General features: G+C 30.5%; 1 protein-coding gene across 1 annotated transcript; it reads right to left on the bottom strand.

Moving 5' to 3' along the window:
- Positions 1–3,344: 3,344 nt before the first annotated feature.
- Fim (plastin-2 fimbrin) lies at positions 3,345–11,850 on the bottom strand. Its single transcript, XM_074138074.1, has 13 exons — positions 11,590–11,850; positions 11,093–11,257; positions 10,863–10,971; positions 10,547–10,700; positions 9,294–9,501; positions 8,979–9,133; positions 8,211–8,316; positions 7,913–8,126; positions 7,590–7,728; positions 6,172–6,311; positions 5,130–5,281; positions 4,577–4,678; positions 3,345–3,807 (listed from the first exon to the last, which is right to left on the bottom strand). The coding sequence occupies exons 1-13, from the start codon at positions 11,683–11,685 to the stop codon at positions 3,640–3,642; spliced, it is 1,908 nt and encodes a 635-aa protein (XP_073994175.1). The 5' UTR covers positions 11,686–11,850; the 3' UTR covers positions 3,345–3,639.
- Positions 11,851–13,533: the final 1,683 nt, after the last annotated feature.

Here is a 13,533-nt window from a genome sequence, read left to right as displayed (position 1 = left end):
TCACGAATTGTACTATATAATCACACATTTCGTTGAGAAATGTAATATACCATTATATGCATAGAAGTTATATATAAGTGAAAAAATAAATACTAAAATACAATATTTAAAGTGGAATGTAGTAATTACTAATTTATTTTTAATTAACTATATATATAAATATATATCACCATACATATTTTTAAATTTGGCTAAATTGTCTTTTTGTATAACTTCTCATATTTTGTTTTTTATAATAAAAATAAATATTATTATTAAGCTGTCTTTTTTGAATATTGGTTGATGCCTCTTTTCCCAAAACAAAAACAAAAAAAAATGGTCCAAATAAATAATTTCAACAAATTTGCAAGCTACTTATGAATAAAAGCAGAGATTATATTAATTATATATATATATATATATATATATATATATATATATATATATATATATATATATATATATATATATATATATACTAATATTATATTACATATAATATTAATATATATAAATGTTTGAACTATAAAATACATTAGGAAAAACTATTAATAATCGAAAGAAATTAAAAATTTAGAGAATTACTACCTTGTTCATTACAGACTCTGAAAATACTTTACAACAAACAAGAACTTTTTCTGTTATTAATGGCAAGAACTGTAATACAGTAGCTTAAAAATTAAGTGTAACCCAAGTTGGCTAGAATTTAAACTGGACTAAAGAACTTAAGAACTGTTATTTTTCTTTCAAACAATAATGTTTGTATGAAACAATTTGTTTTGGAAATACCTAGCCCACTGCCATAAATACTGATAAAAAAAATTAAAACATCGCTATGTGGTTAACTGCTCTTTGTAAAAATTTAGTTACATGCTGGTCGCTTTTCATAAAGTGGCCAATTAACAGCTCAGATGTTTCCAACGCTCAGAGTATTAGCCTTAACATATGTTTATTTCTCTTCCCATTAACAGGAAAAAGCTCTTTTTCAGGGACTGTTCCGCTCTGATTCGGTCAGAATACAGATGTACCACTTCGGATTAGCAGAAACTCTCTAAAATCCTATGAGTTGGATAATGTGTAGACGGACAGATCTACGGTAAAGCAATTTGTCTATTTTTCAGGTAGCTTACATAACGTCCAAATTAAGTAACAGTTACGGGGGCGAGCTGGTAAATTCTATTTTTATTCTCTCTCTCTCCAAGAAATATAATTTGTTTCAGTGAAATTCAGCACCTGCCACAACAAGGTGAAACTCATTTGAGGGTGGATTAAGGTTGAATGTTGCTGAGTTTATTAGTGCTGTAGACTTTCGCCCGATTCAATCGATGATGAAATGGCTAAGCACCTACTTTTGACTGTAGCAAAATTTAAGGCAGTGATAAGTGTTAAATTATGAAATATTCATAATTTTATATATCAGAATGAGTTGGAGTAGCACTACCGTCACAGATGATTCTATTAGAGTACTCCCTCATAAAATTATTTACAAAATACAGTGAGATAACTTTTTCGATTAAAAACTTTTTGTCCAAAATTGGATTTTTTTTTGTTTTTTGCCTTAATATCATAAGTAGCAGTACTGAGCAAAATAATACAAAAATGGCACTTTACAAAGGGGTCTTAAACTTCACAGCTATCTCTCCAAGAAAACCTACCTTAAAATTGACTCTGATAAATACTTTAAATAGAACTGAAAGACAATCGTGGTTAATGAAACTTATTTATTAGGATCCGCGAAAAATGGCAAAATGCAAAAAGAGAAAAATGAGAACATTTGGATGATACAAATTTCTTTAAATTCATTTTTTACTAAATCTTTAGCCTTCAACATTATACAGAGGAGAAATTATACTAAACGATAATAGCACATTACATGATAAAATCAATTGATTAAATTTCTAAAAATCAATTTCCATGGCGGCTTATTTGGTTAGACGGTATACCCAAAGCAAAGAAATACAAATTAAGACAAAGACATTTCTACTTCCGGCAACACTATGTTCTATAAACTTAAAAAACATTTTCGATGTATTTAATTTTCAATACACTATAAAGGTAGTAAAACCACTGAAATGGCACTTTAAAAGGAAGTTTAAGGAACAACCTTTCCAAAAGTTAAACCCCCAACAGTTTATTGTAAAGTTCAAAGTAAATCAGCTGAAACAATTCTGGAAACTCACACTATCGATGCAAACTTTTTTTTTTCAAACTCCAAATTGATCAACAGTTTAAATGATCGTTGTCCATGAACTAAATTTGATTGAATTAACAACCCAATTTCCGTTTTTGTTAAATGTTGACTTGTTTTCTATAAATTCAATATATCTCAATTCTAATTGTTTCTTTCATTCTGACCGGTTTCGAATTATCATCCATTTACAACTTATAAATTATCAATTTTGCTTATAGAAGGGTACTTACACTGCGTACATAAATGTATTATGTAACAGTGGAAAAAGTATTAGTTTGTAGGCGGGCTTGGTTCCCAGCTACGGATCAGGTGTCGTGGACGGAGACGACGGCTAACGAACATTACTATAAATTTATCATATTATATTAAATCATTCAAGACCCATAACGGGAATCAAAAAACCAGCAACACAATACAACTTAGATTTGCGGTTTTAGAAACTAACCGCTCAGCTATTGCAAACCTAAATTCGATCAACAAAAACTTACAAATCATTCCAAGACTTTCAGTTCAATGATTTTTTGCAAAACTTCAAAAGATGAGTGAAATAAATGGAAAGAATAAAAGAAAACAAGTCATAATGTGAAGGACGAATTTTTTTTGTTTTTTTTTTAATCTAAGGTGCGACTACTATTTCAGATTTCATTCAAGAAATTTGGACCTAGAATAAAAATTTGTTGAAATAATGCGCACTTAATTTTCATACTACTGCAAATACTGAAATAAAATAATTGAAAGCCAATTATTAAAAAAAAAAAAAAAAATGGAAAAATTATAAATCTTATAATTTAAACATTAAAAAGGTTATCTAATAGCTTAATTATTTTTATCCTGAAGAAAGCCAAAAAATACTAATTATAACCCAATAAAATATTAAAAATACTTTAATTTATATATAATTTTAATATACTATGTCTTTTATTTTTGTATCAATATGAATATTGGGAATTATAATAACTAATTTGACTTTTACAAAGGCTGGATTATTATAAAACCCAAAATCAAAATAAACTACAAAATCAAAACTAAATAAATTAAATTCTACACCACCAAAAACTTTGTAAAATGGTAAAACTGTTGTTTTGTAAACAATTAAAAAAAATATATATTAAGAAAACAAAGTTAAAAAGAAATTACTTTTCAATAATGGCTGTGCTCGCTTTAACAACTGCTGTACAAAAGAAAACTAAAATTTACAAAAAATATTCGTTTAAATTCAGTTGTTTCTTTAACCCAACTTTATTACATGGTAAATATAATTCATTTATTTATAAAAATGAAAATTTCTGTAGAAAATTAGATTAATAGTTGGGTTAAAGGGGAAGAGATGATAAATGACAAGAGTGGGAATATAATCATAACAAACAAAAATTATAGTAGATATGCATTATCTGGAAAATACTATTATTTTACAGGTGGCAGTAAAAAAATTATTTTTCAAAACACCATGTAAATAAATCGAGTCTCATTTATTTACGAGGCCCCATGTTTGGTAGATAGTCCATGGCCATCAGACAAGCAAACATTGTCATCACCATCTTTGGTTTTACTTCTGTTATATCTTCTGGTAATGCGTATACTCTAGCCCCAGTTTTACGGGCCATTGATATTGCATATTTGGCATTGGCCAGTTTTTCCTGTTCATGAACAGAATTATTTTAATAGATCAATAAAAAAACAAAAATAACTTTTTTACATTGTTTTACCGGGTGTCTAATTGAAAACCTAGACTTAAGTGCTTAAGAACTTTTAGCGGGGACTTAATTTATTTTTTTAAGTTTAATACTTTTAAGGAATTCTTTATTAATGTTCAAAATGTAGCCAATCTTTCTGACTGCGAAACCTTTATGCCAACTGTTATATCTCTCGCACTTCAGTGAAATTATACTTTCTCCCTCCTCTATATATACCTTTACACGTCTCAGAAAATGGGTTATGGGACGATTCCAACGGTAATATGAATGAATGAACTGGGCGGGTATAAGAGATATTAAATGCTATTTAAGTTAATAAGTTTTTTCTTAGTCAAACCGGAGTTATTTAGCTGAGGTTATTAGCTGGAAAAAAATTTGTTTACGATTAAAAAAAGCTGATTAATGCTGCACCATTTACTGCGCAAATTATATCTACTTTTTGGCAACAAAGATGCAATCTGAATGCAAGTATGAATTACTTATTCATACCTAGTTTCAGAAAACTAACAATGACTTTTTCTTAAACCGCCCACTTCAACAAACGGCAATACAGTTTTTTGATGAGTAATTTTCACTCATAATTTCGCCACAAAGACATACTAGATTGGTCGCATTTCAAGTGAGTGATGGGAAAATATATTAAAGTTTACAAATTATACCTTTAGAAACTTAGTTTTGCTATTGTAATTTACTATTGTCAACAAAATCTTACCTCTTCACTTTCACCTTCCTTGACGAGTTCATAATTGATTGTTCCAGGTTTAATAGCATCAATCAAATCAATTACTACCTTTGCATCAGATATACTAGGATCCTAAAAATCAAGTTTGACTAATTAAAGGTACAATAGAATTGTTGATGGTGACATAATGATGATATAAGTGTTTTCTGCGCTACAAAAAAAAAAAAATAATTATAAGAGATTCAAGGGGTCTATTCGCGGATTATTCAGGTAAGTTTTCCAGCTTGTAATGATTTTGTATTTATATCTGAGAAACATTTAAATAATTTATTCCAATACAACTTCGATTAAATAACGCTATGTTACAAATTAAGTGTATTAAAAATAATAACACAGAAAAACGTCGTGAAGAAACGTTTGTAGTGTTCAACTGAATAATAAACTGCATGCCTTGATTCATAATTCAGGATGCGTCACTAGATTTAATATACCTTGTATTTTATTGACTCTATTGTGGTCTTCAAATAAACAAGGGTTTATAAATACTCATTAATATATAAAACAATTTTATATCTTCACTTACCTGGAAGCCTTTAAGTGAACTCTTCTTATTTGATGATGTCAACTTATTATTGACCCAAGATACAATTTCCCTTTCAACTATTGGGCTGCCAGTATTTGCCAATTGGGTCAGTACTGATAGAGTATATGCTCTCATCAGCTGCCAAATCAGAGCTAGTGTGCAATCAACATGCCATTAGGAGTTCAAACATCAACACTCAGAAAAAAGAAAATAGTCATGCAGCCCTTAATTTTTTTTTTTTTTTTAATACACTGTTCCCAGTGGAACAACCAGTCCGTGCAAAATAAGCAGAATTGCATTTGGAATTTTAACTTGTTATGAAAATAATAAATTTGTAAATTCAAACAGAGATTATTATTTTCACATAAGACGAACAATTTTTAAATATTAAACTGGTTAAATAAAACACTAGTCAAAATCGGACATTTTTTTCTGCATTCAGGTAATAATCTGAAGAACACATATTAATACATACAAAAGACAAACAGATGTTAGATCCGCACAATAATACTAAAAATCTGGGGTAAACCCACAACTTTTTCTTCCCATAACTTACGCGAACATTCTTTAAACTTAAAATTTGCAGAAAAAAAGTGGATTTTAATATTGTACTTGTTCTCTTTAACAGCACCGAATACGAAAAAAATCGTTATAATAAAAATCCTTTTAATAAAGTAGCACATCTGGTCAGTCGATTTTGATGTGGGAAGAAGGTTAAATGTTTAATTCATACAATATGCCGTACATAATATATATAAATATATAATTGATGATGAGTACTTAATATTGATAGTTTAAAGGAAATACCAACATTCCCCCCGCCCAGAAAAGCCCTTAATTGAATCTTTCGTTAGTTTCTCCTGGTGGACGGCAGTTGAACGAAATATAAAATGTTGGCCTTACTAAGCTTATATTAAACAACAATCAGTAAAAAGTAGTTAATAATAAAACAAATATTTCTGGTCTATGGACTTTCCCTCATGCTAATTTCGTCAAATCAAATATAAACTTGATCATTAAAATAAAAAATAAACGCACTTACCTAACGTCAATGTTGCATTTCCATCGCTCAGGTCCTTTCCAGCAATGCCTACTAATGAAAATCCCAATTCTTTCCCAAGTTCAACAGCGTAATTACAATTTTCTAACTTTTCCATGAATTTTCTTAGTTTGGAAAATTTTCTAAAAAAAACACACGTGAAAAGCTCATACATCTCTTTCGCTGCATTGATTAAAACTGAAGTGAAAATTTTTCTTAATTCATGGTTTTTAACGAAACGTTCACTTTAACTACACTATATCTGATCAATTCAGCAGCTAAAGTTAACAATCAACTAAAAACATATTTATATAAAACTACAAAGCTACAAATATAAAATTAGTACACCTAGTTTAAAGAAAATTGTAATAGCCTCTTTCGAGAAAATTTCAAAAATCATGTCAGTGATACTTTCAACTGACCTTATTGTTACGTCCCCGGTGGGTGCATGACATGAAATATAAAATGTTACCCTAACTAAAATTACATTAAACAAATAATATTCAACAAAATGCGTTTAAACCAACTTTAATGGGAAACTATTCCGTTAAAAAATGTACACTTTGAAGTTGTATGTCCGGTCGACCGATTTTTTTTTTAATTCTGACGATGACTTTTCTTTTATTTTATTTTATACGATCTCGAAAATGCGAGTCCAACAAAACATAAATTTTATGCCAAAAATGTTTTAAAGAAAATAGAAAAAATAATTGTGAAATGGCTTTTCCGGCTGATGCAATTTTAATCATGCCTGATTCTCGGTTCTGCGGACAATATCTAAAGAAATCCAACTTGAACTTTCTGCTACGTTTTCAATTGTGGTAAAATAGACTAATATCAACGAAAAAATTAAAATAAAATAACAACAATAATAAACTTTTACAGATTTAATAGAATTCTCAAATCATGTATTCCGAGAAGACTCAAAATCTAAAGTAAAAGTTTTGTAGTCCTTTGAGGTCCGGAGGATCCCTTCTGTTTTGTTTGTTTGTTGTTTTTTTTTTCTAGGCAAATATAATAATCCTTGCTTTTTGAAATCCTAAATGTATACCCAACTTAATTAAATTTACAACCTCTGAACTAGTTATCTACCTGTTCGATTCTAAATACTAATTTTACGCTTCCCCAATCTCCCCCCCTAATCTTAATCCTAATAATGACCCTTTAAGAAAGAGGAGAGCCAGAAAACCAGGCTAACTGGAGATTAAAACAAATGCGTAACAAAGTGTAAAACAAATCGTTGGAGCCGTTTCCAGGAAAATTGAAAAAACAAAAAATAAATTAAGTACAGTAGCACTTCTTTTATGGCTATGGACTGTAAAGTCTGCAATCGCAGACACAACAAAAAAGCCGGTACCTGAGAAGATACATACCAGTCGCAAATTAAAATATTGACACGCCTTAATAATAAATTCTCTTACCTGTGAACTCTCTGCCAGTTGACTATACCAGGTTTGATGATGTCATATAATTGAAATATTATCAGGCCATCAGCAAGATCAGAATAAAGCCAGTTGACATATGGCATCACACCCATAGAATTCATCCAATTACGATAAGCTACGAAATTAAGTTAATTAGTAGTACTAATTCAGGAGGATTGAAACACACAGCAGAAGCGATTACTCTACGAACAGCCTTTTCATAATAGTCTATAATCAAAGAACCCTACACAAAATCCGGTCCTTCATTGAGAAGATACCGGTCGCCAATCACAAATACTGACATACATCAATTAACTTACTTTTCTCTTCACGAGTTTCTTCAATATTTTCAATGCCTTCTATAGTTCCTTCAGGTTGATCAAGAGCAGGATGGTAATTAAATAAGTTTGCTACAAAGGCTAAATTCAACTTATAGACTCCATTAACAACATCAGCTGGAGTGACAAAACTTCGACATCCTAATTTCCCTGCTTGTTGTAACATTATTTCTGCTCTTTTCAATAGATCTTTCTCCTAAAATACAAATTTAAAAAAATCAGTAAAATATCAAATTCAATAGATTGTTTGCTAACATAAGCAGACAGTAAACGAACTTACCATTAATGCTTCCAATGTAACGTTACTATCTTGAGGTGCAATCTGTTTTAACAGGTAGGAATAGACTTCTGAATCAACTATATCATTTTGAAAATTATTACACCGCCTGAAAAAAAGTATACTTAATTTCCTTCAAATTCACTTGTCACAAAAATATTACTAATTATTAATATAGATACAAAATATCTTTAAAAAAAACAGTTAAACATGCAAAAAAAAAAATTAATAATAAAAAATACATGGAAAAATGTTTAATAAGAGAAGAAAAGGAGTTACAATGTAAAATTTTAAACGGAATAATAGGGTCAATTTCGAGCAAAACAGGACTAAGTATTTAGTCGCTCTTAAAATTGAATGATTTTATCTGCTACTTTTAATCGAAAATATCGTGCTCTCTAAACGAAATTCCACATTTGAGCAATATGCAATTTTCCTTTTTTCAAGTACTGTACCCATATAATACACACCATACGACATATTTCGAAAATTTGATATAATTAGAAGTTCTTTTTGTAAACAGTAGAAACTTAATGAAAAGCGCTCAATTATTAATGTATGGAATACATTCCGATACCGGGTGTAGTTAGATACCTCTCTTATTAGAACTTCTTCAACATCCAATATCATAGAGCCACATTTGATTTTGAAACGATCGATACATTAACTATGCCCCGCTTGGAGCAATGGATTCGTCGCATCTCACATGTTGTTAGTAGGGCTGGGTCTCTCTCTTATAGACGAATGATATATATACTAGTTTTCAATTACCTTGCCACTCCGGCCTGTTCAAGGTGATGATTAACCCATCTCAATAAAATAGATTCAGGTGATAGTTTCATAAGATCTTCTATATGCTCTCCACTTTGCAAAAGTGAAGCTAATCCAGGACAGTTTTCGAGGGTAATTTGATTGAATAATCCGATCTACCAAAAAACAAAAATAAAACATTATAGTTTTGATGGACAAATTTTTAAAAACATCGTGAACAAGAGTCTCAAAAAAAAAAATCTGTGTGTACAGTATTTCCTCTAAAGGAAAAGAAAATTAAAACTGCTTGAAATTCTTTATTGTCAGGATACTTACCCTTATAATCTGCCATAGAAGGCCTAGCACTAAATGTGGTTTTCCTTTAGCTAAATCATGAGCATCTATATTTACAATATTACAGCCTATTGACTGGGCAGAAATCAATGCAAGTGTCAGGTTTTCCAGTTTTGTATATACTGTCAAATTTTTTTTATTGATTGCCCTCTCATCAATAGTATCCGGACATGAATGATTGATCACTTTACTGTAAAATAACTGCATTATATTGCATTGTTCAATTGATTTTATAAAGTTACAAATGCACATTTTTATGGCTACAATAGAATGAAAGAGTATCAAGTTTGGAGTGCTAATACAATCGCTCGATAGAGTAATTAAAAGACTCGTGACTTTTAGATCCGCTAACTAACGGATTGTATTTGGTAATAACCATTTTTTTTAATTTTATTTTCATTGAATTTCGTTTTATTTTTTAAGCTTAAGCTTTTGCTAAATGGGAGAGAGATGGATTAATTAATTCGGAAATTATAAAATAATAGTCAAGTTAGGAACAAATCCAGTGTAGTGACGAATGGAGTCCGAAAAAAAAGAATGAAAATTGGATTCACTATTGTTTCAAAATGATACAATTAATCGTGAAGTCCAACTATATTACACACAAGAAAGTGGTACCTATTTCTGATACATTCTTTTAATTTATTATTTTATTAATCATTATACCACTGCCTACTTCTTTTTTTATAGTTTATAGGTACTTTAAATTTTATAGGCAAGAAAAGCTAGGAGGCTGTAAATTTAATAAATTGAAATTTACTAGCTCAAACGCGGTTTATCTATAGCTGTGGGTCACTCTTCAAAGCTCTTGGGAAGCACGATTAATTTCATAAGTAGCAATTAACTAAAAGTAAAAGATATTACGGCAATATACCAGATTGATAATACTGATTTCTATTAACAAATTATATGGTATGCTAATGCAGACCCTCACCCTTCACCCCAGGGGGAACGAGAAAAGATGACATCTGAAAGTTAAAAAAAATAGCCATTTGTAATAAAGAATATTGTCAAAACTAGGAATCGCCCTGGATCTCCTCCGAATTTGCTGTAAGAAAACTGGGGCTCTGTTTAGGTTGACTACTTATGAAGTAGGTCATAGCCACACGAATTGGGCCAGCTAATTCGCCTGCATACCACTCGTAACGAAAGTAGTCATGCCTGACCAAGACGTTTTTTAAAACGAGCCTCCATGTAACCAGATATCTTTTCTAAGCCTGCCTAATTTTACTTACCACAATAATATACCATCTTTAACAGAATCGTATAATCCTTTTCCTTCAGCATCAATTAAAAGTAAATGTTTTAAATCAGGATCAAGTCCAAGGTTGCTATTGATCCAATCAGAAAAAGCTAACTGCTCTTCTAGTCGAACAGAATGTGTTGTACCTAAAATAAATTTAAAACATAATCAGTTAACATACTAGATTAGAAAAATGAGCTATAACACAACAACAACAAAAAGAACACCTCGTTTTGCACAAGTATAATGGCTCCAAATATTTGGTCTTTTCACTGAATTTAATGCTTAATTACTAAAAGATCATTTACCTTCACTTGAAGCATCGGACATTCCTCCCAGTGTTTCTAAATTTTCTTTTTTCGATACAACCTGTTTAAAAGTGCTTCCAACTTCACTATTTTTAAGATCTACACAAAGCTAAAACAAAATACGGCGTGAAAGATTTACATTAACTTTATGTTTCGGGAATTAATACAATAGTAGTTGGCACATTTTATTCAAACTTTTCAAAATTAACTATTTATCAAATTAAAATTACTTTCTCAAATTCATCAAACGATATCATGCCTTGATGTTGAGTACTGGCTGAATCATAATCCTCAATCATTCTACGAACTCTCCAACCAGGTAATTTAAAGCCACATAATTCAAGGGCTGTTTTCAATTCAGATAGGTCAATATATCCGTCCCCATTCTTATCCATCTACGAGAAAAAATTTGCCAGACCAGCAGAATTTATAAAAAACTGGCTTATAAATTCTAAAAACATTTACATTTATACAGTAAAACATTAAATTAAACTGGTTTAAATGGTGCTGTTTTGTTGTAAATATAAGATATAAAAAACATATTTTAGGGTGGAAAACAATATTTGCATTTAAAATGATAATCCCACTTTGAAAACTACTGATGTAAGCCTTAAACAAAACAAACAAAAAATTATCGATAAATTACAAATTAGAAAAGGGACAAACAGTTATACTTAGGTTCAATCTTTAAGCATAAATTACTTAATGAACGTCCAATTTTACATACGTTTGTGAACTGTTCTCGGAGCTCTTCTTTTTCATCATGTGACATCTTTCCAATACCTGTATATGATTTAAACTCACTAAGCGTCGATGCCATCATACAAAACTAAGCTAATGAGCTCAAAACAATAAAAAAAAAGAAGAAAACTCCGTCACACTAAACTAATATCATACAAATAAATGAGTAAGCTTTTTGACTCGTGCACATGTAAGGACAAGGTATTAGTCATACGGATTGTACTGGGGCGGGGAACACTGCTGATTTGCGGGAGGGGTTATGGGCGTGCTGAGCAGTTAGCTATTAGCTACAGGCTTCCAACATTACTAAATATAAGGAATTTATATGTCAAAAAAAATTAATTACTATAAAATCAAAAATTACTTTATCAGATGTAGTCTGTTTAGAGTGTGTGCGATAAGGCCTTTTTCACCTTATCATATTATTTGTTACTTGATAAGAAACTTTAGGTGTTCAAAAAGGCCTTTTTTTATTTATTTTTTGTGGAAGCTTTGCAATTATACTTACTTTATATATTACACAAGCCAAACTATGATTTTCTACATGACATTAAACAAATAAAATCTAATGTAAAGCAAGTACACATCCAATCTTACACATTTACAAAATTCGTTCATATTTTTCTCTGCCATAATTATTATTTAATATTCTAAAGTGAGGCGTCAGGTAGCTTAGCGGTTAGAAACGAGGTCCAAAAAGCTAAGTATTATGGTTCTGGGTTCGAGAGACCTTGGATTTTATTTAATGGTTTTAATATGAGAATATGTTAGTTAGTCGCTAGCGCCTCCTTCCGCGACACTTAGTTGGGCGTAAAGCCCACTTGAAAAAGTAGGCATTAATTCACTTTAATATAATTAATTGTGTAAACGTCAGGAATTGCGCCTTACAATTCAAAAATGCTTCTTTGATTTTATCCAACACAGCGGACCTAACCACATTTTCAACAATTCAAAAATGGTTTATTTACCTAGAAAACTTACAACTCCAAACTTATAATACCATTTCTATTTCCATCGAACAGTCAACAATTTTAACATCTTTTGTCAGTTTAATTATTTGATCAAATAAGTGGCGGGTGTTGATCTAGTGGTTATGTAATGTGGCTTTGTAAGTGGGAGATCCCCAAATCTACTTTTTACATGTTAGAAATAATATGAATAGGAAAGTGTGTTTCCGACCCCGTCCATGACAACTGAAGTGACACTGGTAGTTGGATGTTAAGCCCTGTATGAAAAAAATAGGCAAATAGATGATTACTTTACTTTTTTATTTTATTGAATGCATTTAGGCAGCTATACGGCTCGTGATCTTTCGTTAGAATAAAAAAATCTGTTGCGAACACTAAATCGACTTTCTTATTACTTTTCCCACGGTTTAAACTCATTAATATTCATCAAACTCGTAATATTAGTCCTATTTTAATTCCAGCAACATTGTAGTTTGTAAAACCGTACTTTATATTAAAAGGTAACTTTACCAAGAAGCCTACCAACATGAGGTTTACAGAATAGGAGCCAATTTCGAGAAAGTGAACTATCCATTAAATAAAAGAGTTCAGGTGGAGCAATTTTCGTCAAACTTGACTTTTAACAATTTACAACAGATAGGACCATCCCTTAGAGAAAAATGGTACTTTATAGTGAATCTATTTTTCTTTCATTTTTGTGTTATGGTGGATACAGACACAAATACTCTCAGATTTTTTGTAACAACTATTTTTTGTGACTCAGGGGACCTCAATACGAATATTTCTGGTGAAAACTCTAAATCGAAAATCTGCCTAATTTGGTATAAACCTGACTAAAACAGAGTAACAGAAAATAAAACAAAGCCCTCTTAGTCAGTACCATCTCTAACTTAATATAAACGCACTTTTATTTAATATATTTTCAGGGATTGGAGGTGTATTCTGAAAGAGAGATTATTAAA

The sequence above is a fragment of the Rhodnius prolixus genome, unplaced genomic scaffold (genome assembly GCF_049639745.1).
Source record: "Rhodnius prolixus isolate KJV_2025 unplaced genomic scaffold, Rpr scaffold_11, whole genome shotgun sequence".
Classification (NCBI taxonomy): domain Eukaryota; kingdom Metazoa; phylum Arthropoda; class Insecta; order Hemiptera; family Reduviidae; genus Rhodnius; species Rhodnius prolixus.
The sequence above is the reverse complement of the archived record's forward strand: the minus strand, read 5'-3'. Positions and strand labels throughout refer to the sequence as shown.

Excerpts from the sequence above, each read along its gene's own strand:
- Fim (XM_074138074.1), bottom strand. The coding sequence starts at position 11,685 with ATGATGGCATCGACGCTTAGTGAGTTTAAATCATATACAGGTATTGGA. Across the intron at positions 9,502-10,546 it reads AAAGATGGTATATTATTGTG|TAAAGTGATCAATCATTCAT; the intron begins GTAAGTAAAATT and ends GTTATTTTACAG. Across the intron at positions 3,808-4,576 it reads AGGAAGGTGAAAGTGAAGAG|GAAAAACTGGCCAATGCCAA; the intron begins GTAAGATTTTGT and ends GTTCATGAACAG.